The sequence below is a fragment of the Centrocercus urophasianus genome, unplaced genomic scaffold (assembly GCF_019232065.1).
Source record: "Centrocercus urophasianus isolate 14NV4802_14NV808 unplaced genomic scaffold, USGS_Curo_1.0 seq_11, whole genome shotgun sequence".
In the NCBI taxonomy this organism is placed as follows: domain Eukaryota; kingdom Metazoa; phylum Chordata; class Aves; order Galliformes; family Phasianidae; genus Centrocercus; species Centrocercus urophasianus.
In genome coordinates, this window is record NW_024884253.1 from 25,541,434 (window position 1) to 25,555,456 (window position 14,023).

At 35.6% G+C, this 14,023-nt stretch overlaps 1 protein-coding gene across 1 annotated transcript in view; it reads right to left on the reverse strand.

The window, feature by feature from the left end:
* The window catches only part of RALYL (RALY RNA binding protein like), a 186,963-nt gene extending 173,770 nt beyond the window's left edge, over window positions 1-13,193 (reverse strand). The window contains exon 1 of the mRNA XM_042840025.1: window positions 12,935-13,193. Coding sequence (XP_042695959.1) covers window positions 12,935-13,190 — 256 coding nt within the window. The 5' untranslated portion in view covers window positions 13,191-13,193. The remainder of the gene's footprint in view (window positions 1-12,934) is intronic.
* Window positions 13,194-14,023: the final 830 nt, after the last annotated feature.

The following is a 14,023-nucleotide window of genomic DNA, read 5'->3' on the forward strand; positions in this document are numbered from 1 at the left end:
CCAGAGCAGGGGGTTGCTTTGCTGGGATTAGCTTTATGAGAGGATTTAGAAACCTTGAAGCATTTGTTAACGTTTAACAAATGTCTAGCATCCTACTGCTGATGCTGGCATTGGTTAAGTGTTCAAATTTGTCATTAGCAAAACAATAAGCTGCTTCAATCCTGATTTCCTTTAAACTATATTAACAGAGCCATTAATCCCCGGGAAAGTTCCACCTTTCTGTAACTTTTACTCCAGTTCTTGCTGAACACAATCCTCAGTTAGTACTGTAGAGCCTGTCTGAAAAACTTCCCTTATCCGTTCTTTAGAAATTTCAAGATGAAAATTAATTTGACCTCAGGATTTAAAAATAACATTTTTAAAGCTCTCTTATTTTACAAGTTGGATGAGGCCCTGGGCAATCTGATCTAGTACTTGACCTAATGGTGGCAACCTCTGGCAGGGGGGTTGGAGCTTGATCCATGGGGTTCTTTCCAACTCAAGCCATTCTATGATTCTATGAAATCATGTAATCTTCATTTCATGATTTGAATGTATTTAGCAATTTCCAGACACACAAGGGAAAGCCCTTAAACATACAGCTATATTTAAAACAAAAGAAAAAATAAGCCCACATATTTATGGCCAGAAATTAACTGACCGCCTTCTCTCAAATTCTCTATTCCTTATGCTTTAACTACTTATAAATCTAATATTTCTTCATCTTCTATTGTTTCAATTACTAAGCTTTCACAAATTGTGCTTTTTACATGGTGCAATTTTAGGCACACCAGCTTTTTTTCATGATTATGTCTCTTTTGGCAACTACTGAAATATTTTAATTGTTCTTTACATTTTCCCATTTCAGCTCTTTCTCCAAATTGAGCTGACTCATATCTATTTTCAAGGTTCATGAAATTAGTCTTTACGGGCAACAAATATAATAAGTATGATCAGCTTGTGAGCATTTGTATTTAAACAATCACTGCGTTTTTGTTCCATAATTGGTTCTGTATCTATCAATACCGTTTTTTTCTGCAACAGATTCTAGAATTAGAAAATTGCCTTTTGCAACAGATAGAAATTTGGCTTGAATTCAAGCTAAGCATGAGAAGACTGAGTGGGGTCCTACTTACTGCCCTCTTACAAGATTTGGTATTTTATTCTTTTTGTACTATTTAATATATTAATAAATAAATCTAGATTGTTGAAGGATGCTAAGACAGTCTCCTTTTGCCATGACATCAAGAGCATAATCATTAGTAAGCATTTTTCATGTCTTCGTAATTCAGAAAATGCTGATTTGATGAATGACGACCAGCTTTCATTTCTGTAGGCATAAAGAAATCATATGCCAAAATGAGTACAAAACATGGTAGCCGTCCTTTCTTTGGGACTTCCATTGTCTCAACTCATGAATTTTACAACTTCTTATAAATTCTAAGAACAATTTGACATTTTGTCAAATCATAGAAGATTCCAGTGAATACTAATGAACTGAAATAAATATGCATACAGTAGTGATGTAGTTCTTTGTTGAAGTAATTCACTATTGATACATATATTGCACACCAACATGTGAAACAGATGGTTTGTAGTATTGTTGGTAATTTAAAAATAGTTACTTAAAAAAAAAAAAAAAAAATTAGCTTTGAATTGCTATTGCTGGAATGTCCTTTGCTTTTCCAGGGGAGCAAATAAAGAATGGCAAGAAGAGTATTTAACTTCTGTGATAGATAAAACTGCTGTCTCGTTCCCAAGACTGAGGGTAAATCCATTGGTACCTGCAATAGCAGACAAAACCCTTAACTCAACAACCTTTTGGGCATTCCTTCCAAGACAGTGCATAACTCCAGAAGGAAAAGACATAAAGATGCAATAAATTGTAATTCTTCACAATTCTGTTCTGTACACAATTCCTGTTAGCTGAATATGAAACACAGAAAAATGAATTCACGCAGTTAGTTTTTTTACAAAACATTCCTGACTGATACTTTACGTCATGTTGTTCCAACAAAACTGAATTATTTTTTTTTAATTATTTTGCTTTTGTAAAACGATAACACAATATTCTTACTACAAGAAAATTAAATTTAATTTGTCTCTTGTCATGTCATCATTTTTTCTTTATTTCTATTTTTCTTTATTTCTTCCTTTCTTTCTATTTCTCTCTTCTTTTTTCAGACATCCTTATACATCTGCACTTTATCTTGAATCAGTGCAGTTTACAATTGTCAGTGGAACAGATCAAAATTTCTACTTCATCTCACACAAGAGAAGAGCAAAGAAAAAAAAAAAACATAACCACTTTGATTATTTACATCCAAAAAATGTCATTTTTTCCTGTCTTTTCTTCTTTGTCAGCATGTGGATTTAAATGCATTAAAAACAAAATTTAGGAATATGAAAGAAATTAAGCAGCAGTAAGTGTCAATTAACAGAAAATAAAGACCTTGAAAGCAAGCCTGTGAAAATTCATGACTGCATTTCCAGCTGCTGTGATGCTGTTGTGAGTGTTAATTTTATCTTCTTCAATTTGATTGCTTACATTCAACTTCTCTTTACTACTTTTGAACAAAATCTGCCCAAGAAACAAAATGAACCCCATGAAAGCAAAAATCTAGAACAGTGATCAACCCCTTACCTATAAAATTAACCTGTCTTTCACCAAAGCGGCAGCAGGGAAGTAACTCCAGTAATTCTCAGCTTTCACATCCCTTTGAAAATGTTATTTCAATTCAAAAGTAAAATCTCCTATTTTATTATGTTGGCCCATGACTTCAGAGGCAGATGCTGGTTGCATGGCACTGGAAATTAAACCTTCTCACCATTATTCTCTCATATTTTGTTACTGTGTGACAGATGGCAGAAGAGGGGCAGCCTGACACAATCACATAGAATTGTGTCTGAAGCAAAGGTATGTTCCTGAATTCCTGATGTGGCAAAAATGGCACCTGTTGGCATTTACTGACACTTGCTGAATGTTTATGGTGACCAAACAGTGGATATGAACACAGTGAGGCAGTGGGTGGTGCCTTTCAGTAGTGGTGACAGCAACGTGAAACAAGCCACATTCCGGATGGCCATATACAGCTGTCACATCATGAAACCAAGTATCTTGATCAACTCATCAGCATGAATTGATGGAATCCAACCAGAGAACCGAGTGTGGAGCTGAATATTGGCTTAAATGCATTGAAAACTATGGTGACAACACTGGGATATAACAAAGTTTGTGCCATCTGTGTCCTATAAATGCTCACACAGAAACATCAAGAACACTGTTTGTCAGGATCTATTGAGCCAATACAAGACTGAAGGTGACAGTTTCCTGGATTGCATCATTACTGGTGACAAGATGGGATGTCACTACCTAAAGCCAGAGTCAAAAAGGCAGTCCATGGAGTAGCAATGTTAATCCCTCATTGAAAAATGAGTTCAAGACACAGCCCTCATCAGGTAAAATGAAGTGCACTGCTCTTTGGGATTAGAAATGGGGTGACCCTTCTGTATTTCCTGGAACAGACCATCAACTCTGACTGCTACATTGTGATGCTAACTGTGCTGAAGGCTTCAACTTCCAGCATTAGGCTAGAGAAACATTCTTTCTCCTGCAACACAATAACGTCAGGCCTCACACAGTTTTGAAGAGAAGTTGGAATAAATATGGTCCCTCCAGACTAAACTGTTCAATAATTTAACAACTCTATGACAGGATTAGATCAAGAGATAAAGTCTTGCTAAACAAATAATAGAAAACTGAACAAAATTTGAAATGCTATTTTGTCACATAGAGTATAGCTGAGAAAGGAATCACATCCTGAAACTGCTTCAGATTTTGCAAGGAAGGATTTTTTTCTATCTACTACAAATTTGTTTGCTTCAAACTTGCCTTTTTTACACAAAGTTTGTGTTTCTTGCCTGAAAGACTAATTAAACAAACATGAATTTCTTGAAGGAAACTTAATATAGCAGTAAAACCAGAAAACACTGTATACCTCCCAAACTAAAAGACTTACTCCTACACTTCAAACTTATTAATTTTCTTTCCCTTTCATATTTGTATGAAGCATCAGGAGCAAAATGAAAGGAAGCACAAGAGAATTTGCCATTTAACTGCAAATAGTAGAAGTGGTACAGATGTCTGCAGCAAATTACCACAGCAGCCAATTTGAAATCATCTCTTTTCAATGAGATTTTAACAATGCTTAGGAACGAATATGATCATAACAGAAGTGTTTGAACATTATATCAGTGAGCACTCACATGGGGGAGAAGACTAGATAAACAAGGAACAGAACTAGACTGAGATACTAAATAGTATTAATACTATTACTCTGTTCTGTCATCCTTTCTATTCTGAATACCTGATAAAAAGCAAACATACTTCCAATTGCAGATTAGAAAGGTAAATATTAACAAGGCAGATTTAGATGATAAATCATATGACTTATGTATTTCCTATACATCCTTGAGCAGATAAAAATATTTCCAAGTGCCATTTAGAACAAGGTCAGCATGTGAAATGCCTTAACAAAAGAATGAGAAAACGTGGAGATATGACAGGCACCAGATGACATGATATTAGAGGCACCAACACAGGTGATACTTGGTCAGCTACTGCAGAAGGTATTGTCAAATAATTGAGAGCAAAGTATCAAACTAAAGTTCACTTTGTTGTGAAGATACTGAACTGAATTTAAGTTGAATCAACCTAGATTAAGCAAAAATATGAAGATGTAGAAAACATAAGACCTCTTAAAACTACAGCTAAAGTTGTATTCTAAAGATAATTCTTGCATTTATACAGTAAATTCCACACGAGATGCTAAAACAAATGCTATGAGAGAGCATATTATGACAGTAGTTTTATCTTTGCATGATATTATGATGGCTCAGAATGAAATACAGAACAAATTTCATTGAGATACGTGAGGAGTAAATGCTGAAGTACTGGAAACTTCAAAGCAATGTTGGCTAAGATTTTGTAGAAGTACTTATAGGATTACAATGGATATGTCTGATAGATTCATAATCAAGTAAATGTTTTTTTGCAAGTGCCTCTAAGAGATTAAAGTGTTGCTTTTTATGAAACCCAGTGGTGATTTGATGAGGGAAGTTGCACTTAGTGCAAACAAGACCCTATGTTACACACAGATCAAGCAGCAAACTAGGACAAAGAAAGGTCTTGTAATAGCATGTTCACGATGATTTTAAAGATGAAGAAGACATAGTCTGATGTATATATGCATTATATACATATACTGTCTTGATCGTAAGCTTTCCTTATGAGAATATTTGCTGGTGGCAAGTAATCATTATTAATGCAAACAAGCATTATTCAGAACACAGAACTCCGTGCCAGGCACAACTGTATATTTGTAATATTTGGTAATATATGAACAGTTTCACAGAAGATCTCAAGCACTGGAAAGTTAAGATTCTCTCACAGGTTCATCTGATAGCTACAACTTATTTCTCAGTATGTAATCGGTACTTTTCTGAACAGGCAAAAATTTTAATTCTGCCAGAATGTCAGATCTAAATTGGAGTTTTGGTTTTCATAATTACTTCAAGTGATGAAGTCCCAGTAAGAGCAAAACAGACTATTTTGTTACATATCAGGAGTAAAACTCACTCATTCTAGTTATTGTCAGCCTATAAGAGTGGCTCATTCCATTAAAATATGAATTTAATTGCATGATGAAAGATTCATTTTTCCCTTCTGGAAAAAGGCATACATTAGTTGTGCAATGGTGTCCTACCCTGAACAGCTGATTGATGATTGTTAAAAATAACTTTTCTTTCCTTTATGAGTTGCTTTATATGCATGGATAGCACCTGAAATTGTTCACGTCAGAATTATATAAGAAGGATGAGAATACTGATTAAAACAACAGCAACAACAACAACAAAATCAATCAATCAATCTAACAGGACTGTGGAGAGACGACTAGGGTTAATTAATCTTTTGGGGACCAGGAACATAAAGAAAGTGAACTGAATTGCACCACTGTAACATAGTTGTGGATGAAGAATATAGTCACAATGAACTTTACTGATGTAACAGTAAATGAGTCATGGTTCTGGCCCGACTTGGCCTTGTTCTGTGACTAATGGGGTGGAGGGACCCATGGACTCCTGCTCTTGAAGAGAGGGCAGGTAAAAGGTAGGGAGACTGGCCTAAAAACAAAATAGTGACAACAAGCTAAAGGAGAAAACTAATTTTCTAAATATTATAGCAGAATGAGAGATAACAAAAAATAATACAATTGAAAGTGAAGCTAATAAATCAAATAAAATGAGAGAGTTTCCAAAAACTGAAGGCCTTACTCTAATGTTAAGGGTGAGATGGCTAGGGAGCACACATCGCAGAGAAGAGCAGCAAAAGTGTGTAGTCTTGTGACTCACAAACAGTTATTATCTTTCCCTCTAAATCAAAAATGGAAACAGAACAGTGAAGTTCTCTGAGATCTGTAGTCTGTTCTTTCTTTTGTGAGAAAGGTATCCGGAAATATTGACAATCCATGGAATTCCCAGTGTAATCCATGCTGCAGAATACTGATAACAAATAATAAAACTATGACATACTGTTAAGTGTTCAGTGAGAACAAAGTGTGCAATGGGAATGAACATACAGAAATTATCCACTATCGGCCCCAACAAGCAATGATCAGTGGTTGTATCCATGATACTCTAACAGTGAGACTTCATATTAATGTCAGCTATTATATACCACGGGGGCACAAGTAGGCATCAAAAAGGAGGAGAACTATGAATGGACTTAGGCAGAATCCCTGTTCCTGCATGCAGGAATAAGCTGAGAAAAGAACACCCTTTTCCCAAATATTGGAAGAGATTGAAAATAAAATTAAAAAGTCAATTATGGTGGGTAAAATCTGACCTTTGAACTAAGCTGTGGAAGAATAATTTTTTAGAAGTTCTGTAACAGTCTGTACATGCCTGAGGGCTGCATGATGAGGAAATGCTCTACACTCACACAGCTATATCCTGCTGTTACAATAGCTGGAGACAAGTAAGTAACAGGATTGTTTCCATACATCATGAGTTACTGTTGTACAAATGAAAATCTATGATTGTGGTACTTGCATGATGCTGACTGAGAGATGATGACAAAGTTAAAACTGAACAATTGCTAATTCAATTTTGAATTTTCTATCTAAAAATTTTAGTCATGAAAGAAATTTGAATAAACATCAATTTTCAAGCCAAAGTTAATTATTTAACAAATGAGTTTACTAAAGCAGTGGAAGTATTTATCCTTTCTGCATACAAACAGTCATGACATAATTAATGTAGTCTGGAACTTCAGATTGAAATAAAGAGTTGCTTCACTCTGAAAAGTTCTAGTTCTACAAATACTTAGTTAAGCCCCTCAGTGTTGCAAAACATAAGAATTATAAAATAGAGAAGATTTTTGAGTAGAAGCAAGGGAAAAAAAAAAAAAAAAAGGAAAAATAGCCCTATTGTCACATCAATTCAATTTACAACAAAGGTATATGTCAGGTCTCTCTAAAGGCTCTCTTTATTACCTTCTCTCCTCCTTGGATATTTTCTACTGGGTAGTCATCATTTAGAAAGCCCCTGCGGGACTTCTGTGCTTCTCAGAAGAATGTGCAATAGAGTATATCACCCAAAATAATTATCTGAAACCACCATCTTATCTGAGGCTATATGTCAGTATATGCTCACTTGGAGACTGCATCTAATTTAGACCTGAAGGCAGATATACGTGAATAATACTTAAAGCAACAATACAGGATTGAAGTTACATTGGAACTAATTTATTAGTTAAAAAGGGCATCAACTCAAGACCTACAGTGTCTTCTGCACTCTTGACACAATAAGCTTTTTCTTTTCTCTCAGCAGTTGAAAATGATACTCTACAGTGACTTAAAAACAACACCATCAGAGATAAAAGCTACCAAGCCAAGGAACATTTAATTTGCTTTCTCATGGAGCCTATGAAGGTGGCTTGGCCCTTATTCTGGTCCAAATAACAAACTTGCTCTGCAGTTAAAATGTGAAAAAATGTGTGTGAATAAGAAAAGACATGTGCCATATAATTATGAAATATAAGTCTTTACTTATATTTCTTTTTAATTTAAACTAACCAGAGAAACATCATGTACAATATGTATACTATGTACATGATGATCACAGAATTACAGAATTGCGGGGGTTGGAAGAGACCCCCTACTAACATAGGTTCCCTACAGTAGATTGCACAGAAGGTGTCCAAGAAGCTTATGAATATCCAGTCTCTCTGGACAGCTTGTTCCAATGTTCTGTCACCTTTACAATAAAGAAGTTTTTCTTCATGTTCAGATGGAACTTCCTTTGTTCCAATATGTGCTGATTTACTGACCCTTGTTCTGTCACTTGGCACCACCAAAAAGAGCCTGGGACCATCCCATTGACTCCTGTCCATTAGATTTTTATTAGCATTGACAAGATTCCTCCTCAGTCTTCTCCAGATTGAGCATATTCAGTTCTCTCAGCTTTTCCTCATAACAGAAGTACTCCTAATCCCTTTGTGGCCCTCTGCTGGACAAAGTACTCCAGATCTGACTTCACCAGGGCAGAGTAGAGGGGAAGATCACCTCCCTCGACCTACTGGCCACACTCTTTAATGCACCCCAGTACACGATTGGTCTTCTTGGCCACAAGGGCACACTGCTGACTCATGGATAACCTACTGTCCACCTGGACACCCAGGTCCTTTTCTGCAGAGCTTCGCCCAGCAAGTCATACCCCGATCTGTACTGATTTGTGTGGTTATTCCTCCCCAGGTGTAAGATTTTTCTTTGGAGCAAGCAGGTCTCTGATCATCCTCTCACCTCTCACCATGGCCTGTAGAGGTCATGGGAGAAACATGGTATTTCTTCAGAATAATTCCTGCTCACACTGTCTCTGCCCCATGTGGAAAAGAGCTAACTTGAAGATACGTTTCAATGGATAAAAACTTTTGAGGTGTTTACAGTAGAGAAGATTTAGTGACTGAGTTGCCACAACCGAAAACATAATTTGCAGTTTTTACACTAATCTGAAAACCTTCTTGGTTCCTGCGTGAAGGAATTCACAAACTTATCAGTGTGAAACAGATTCCTGTGCCTAATACTGACCTGTTCCTGTCTTGCTGTATGTCAAGAAAAAGTGCTATACCCTTAAAGGCATAAAGAAAGTGCTTCAAGAAAGTGCATGAACTTTATGGTAAGTACTTTAAGGTCCCTTTCTCACAGATTTTCAGTGCATGTTGTACTTCATGGATCAGAAATCTTGGAAAGAACCACACAGCTCATGAATTCCACTTCCCTGAAGCAATATCCATGGAGTAGCCATTACACAACACTGGTTACACCAAGCATACCGGTAGGAAATTGAGAGTTGTATGAGGAGATGAGCAGGCCAATGATGATGACCCACACAAAAGCAAGTGCTGCCAATGCTTTAGATTTGTACTTGAAAGGAATGTTTTAAACAAAATACCTTATCATGTACTTGTAGGCCTTATATGTATAAGCCTATGCTTTGGAACCCTACTTCATAAGACAGACAGGACTCTAATGTACATTCATGCAGTTCCTTTGCCTAAAACTGGATTGGAAGGGCATTATCATTACCAGTGAACTGTATAACACTATATATAGCTATGGGAATTTATAGGTTCAATTTTTCACTTCAATTAGATAGACAAACACAATTTCTGGCTAACACTGCTAAAAGCTGCTGTAAATAACATCACACTTTTGAATGGCAAGACTCTATGGAAGATGGGAACTAATATTAATTGATAATTTGTTATAAAACATAAAAGATCTGATGTAGATTCATAATACAGTCCAAATTATTCTTTCTTTTGTGAGGTACTGAGTACAGCTTCTATCAGGCATATAGTAAGTGATAATCTTTTTCAAATGTCCTTTTTTTTTTTTCAAACAGCTTTTGATAACTGACTACAATTCAGCCCTCATTATATCATTAATATACTCTATTTGCATTTAAAAGAAAATCTACCTATGCTAATAAAGTTTATCTATACATCTATAAAAGGCTTTCTTATCCCCTTGCCATATCACAGAATCACAGAATCACAGAATTGTAGGGGTTGGAAGGGACCTCCAGAGATCATCGAGTCCAACCCCCCTGCCAAAGCAGGTTCCCTACAGCAGGTCGCACAGGCAGGCATCCAGGCAGGTCTTGAACATCTCCAGAGAAGGAGACTCCACCACCTCCCTGGGCAGCCTGTTCCAGTGCTCCGTCACCTCACTGTAAAGAAGTTCTTGCGCATGTTTGTGCGGAACTTTCTGTGCTGCAGTTTCCAGCCGTTTCCCCTTGTCCTGTCTCCACTCACCATGACTCACTTGACTACTGACATAAAACAATGTTTTTCTCAGAATGCAAGGCTCTCAGAATATAGAGCTGTCTTCTTTCGTCTGTAAATTATACAATCTGTAAATTATCAAGTAGTTTCACAATAGTGTCCACCTGCTACTTCCTTCCATTCAAAAACACAATTTTCACATAAATTATTCTTCCTGTTCATAACTCCAAGCAAATTTTATTATCAGCTCCTCACTATTTTGAGGCAACTGTTAATGTCTATTACCAAAAAAAAAGAAGTCATAGAAGAAGTTCGCCTAGCAAGGAGTATCACTTCTACAAAATCATTTCCTTTGTCAAAAATACCAATGACAACTATATTTCTTATACAGACAATATTGGAACAGTTAAAAATAAAATTTCACCTGGCTTGTTACATTCCTTGATATATCAGGAATTTAAGAATGAAATATGCCATCACAAAACATTTTAATATTGTACATATTTAACTTAGTACTGGATAACATTTCCATTATTATTAAAGGCTTTGCATAGTCCAAGTAATTGAGAATCCCTTGATTTCCTTTACACCAAGTCCACCCGTCTTTTGTTCAAAGTACAAAAGTACTTTGAGTAGAGCAAGGGCATCTTCTTCCACAAAGCACTTGGAACATTATAGAGTCCGCAAGAAAAACTAAAAGAGACTAACAACAGTAGTCATAGTAATAACAGATTTATTGCCTTAGGAAAACACAGTTTAAAAAATCTGGTCAGACCAGTGTGCAAGGAGCTGTAAATAATGCACTGATGGCATTACATGGCCTATTGCTCGGAGACTACGGCTCCAGGAAACATCTTCTAATGATGCCATCTCACAGACTGACTTTGCAGCCTTGCTTTTCTCACTTAGGTTCTTTTATTTCACTCATATATATAACTTTTCCTAAAAAAGTAGTAATCGCCCCTGATATGTAATTGGATTTCTTTACTTTGTTTTTTTTTTGTTTGTTTGTTTGTTTAATCCCAAAACACAGGGGTTATAAAATTTAAAATTACTGTTTGGCAACTGTGACAAAATACCTAACACAAATACCTCAATTTCTACAAATAATCAGAAATAAAAAATTCCACAGCCTTAGAAATTGAAAATGAATAAGCCACGTCCATTCTTTATGACTTGTTACAGCCAAAGTACTAGCTTCACGTCACTTTTTCCTGGCATAACCATTATATATATAAGTTTGATTTAAGTAATATATCTCAGAGGTCTAGTGAAATACATCCATATGTAATACTGTCCATAGTTACTAAACATGTGATAGATGGGGCTAGTACTATACTCCATCTGATTTCATCATTGCCAGCGTCCATATCTAAATGCTAATAGTTTTCTAAAATGGCAGTTTTCAATACTGTCATAGTTTCAGCTGGGATGAAATTGTTTACTTCAGAGTTTCTGGTATGATGTTATGTTTTTGGTTGTAAGTGAAAAACACTAATGTTTATAGTTGCTGCTAAGTAATGTTGTACAGAGCCAAGGCCATTTGCAATAAGGGTCCAAGGAGCTGGGAGGAAACAGAATTAGGACAACTGACTTAAACAGGCCAAAGGGATATTCCATGCCATATGACATCATGCAGTATGAATTCTGAGGGGGGTGGGGATTATCTTTCTCTCTTCTACTGCTCAGGAGGTAAGGTGGGCATTGGCGAGGAGATAGTAAGAATTGCTTGCGCATCACTTGTTAAATACATTCATATATATTTATATAATATATATTTATATATATATTTATATAATTAGTCATAACTGTCATCCTTTTCATTTTCTCTATCTTAGTAAATAGTTTTGTCTCAAGCCATAAGTTCTACTTTTTTTTCCCTTGATTCTTTTCCCTTTCCCTACAATTCTGTGATTCTGTGATTCCCACTGGGAAAGGGGAGACTGACCTGCTGGGTTAAACCACAACAAAAAGAAAAGACAGAAATACCCAATATTCATAACAAAGCACTAGAAAATGAAAATGTCATACTTTTTTTTAAGTTTGAAATTCAAAGGAACAGTATCTACAACATCATGTGGGAGTAACTTCAACCTGAGATTTTTGTAGTAAACTTACCTACATGAGTAACTACATTACAGTTTGATTTGGTACAATTTCAAGGCCTAACAAAAGTCATTCTTTTGCTTCTATCTAAAATCTGGCACACCAGTAGGCTAGATGTTATTTTAGATTAATTAAAGGCAAAGCAGCCACACCTATGAGTCATAGTCTTTCTGTATCACATTTTATTTACTCACAGAGCTTAAGAGAAAACATTTATATTTTCTTCACCTTATTAATCATGTTCACTGTAATGAGTTCACACAAAAAATTATAAACCCTCAAACTTATATTTTCTTCACCTTATTAATCACGTTCACTGTAATGAGTTCACACAAAAAACTAATATCTAGGTAGCACATAATACTTCTAAAATTCTGCCAGACCCAGCATACTGAAAATATACTTAGAAGGAACAATGGTAAAACAAACTTACTAATCTCCAAGGTAACAACAGCAGATAATGCAGAAAGAATAACAGTATTTGAACATAAGTATTGCACTTACCGAGTGGCTGCCCTGCGATGATCCTGGCATTCTCTCCTGCCACTGCAGCCCTGGCATGTCTCTCACTCATGTACTGTACAAATGCATAACCTTTGTGCACAGAGCAGCCAACTATTTTCCCATACTTTGCAAAGATTGCTTCGATGTCACCTTTTTTGACAATGGCTGTGTTCAGATTGCCGATGAAGACTCTAGAGTTGATGGACTTTGGGTCATTCTTATTGGTGACATTGCTGGTCTGTGTTTTGCCGGTCATGGCTGGATCACTTGGCTTTAAACCTTAAAGAGAGAACAAAGAGAATTATGTTTCATAACATGCAGTTACTCCTGGTTTGTTGATTTTTCCAGAAATAATTTACTTTTTCATTTTTCACTTAAGGTGCATCTAGACTCAGAAGAGTCATATATTCTAAAAAACGATTATCAACAAAACCTAAGCAGTATATATTTGATAGTAAGCCAAATTATAACTTCTCATCTTACAGATATAATATATACCAATAAATTTCTTAACTTAAAGCTCTGATAGTGGAGCTCTGCTTAATCATATGTGGATTTGTGCTTGGAAATTCAATATTGCCTTTTTAAGTATCTAGAAATAGCAAAGCAAGTGAATGAGTCATAATCTTACATCAAATAAATTAACATCCAAAGCCACGTGCAAAAGCAAACTTAAACAGCGAATGATTACTCTGCTTTTGCTTGGTAAGTGTGAGCCAGACCACATTTCTCACCAGTTTCCATCATCGACTATTGTAAGAAGTGTAGGACAAGTAACATACAGTTCTTTACTGCAATTAATAAGTTTCTATCAAAACAGTTTTCTCTATTAATACAATGCAAAAAAAAAAAAGGGGGAAAAAGGAAAAGGAAAAGGAAAAAGGAAAAGAAAAAGAAAAAGGAAAAGGAAAAGAAAAAGGAAAAGAAAAAGGAAAAGGAAAAGAAAAAGGAAAAGGAAAAGAAAAAGAAAAAGAAAAAGAAAAAGAAAAAGAAAAAGAAAAAGAAAAAGAAAAAGAAAAAGAAAAAGAAAAAGAAAAAGAAAAAAAAGAAAAAGAAAAAGAAAAAGAAAAAGAAAAAGAAAAAGAAAAA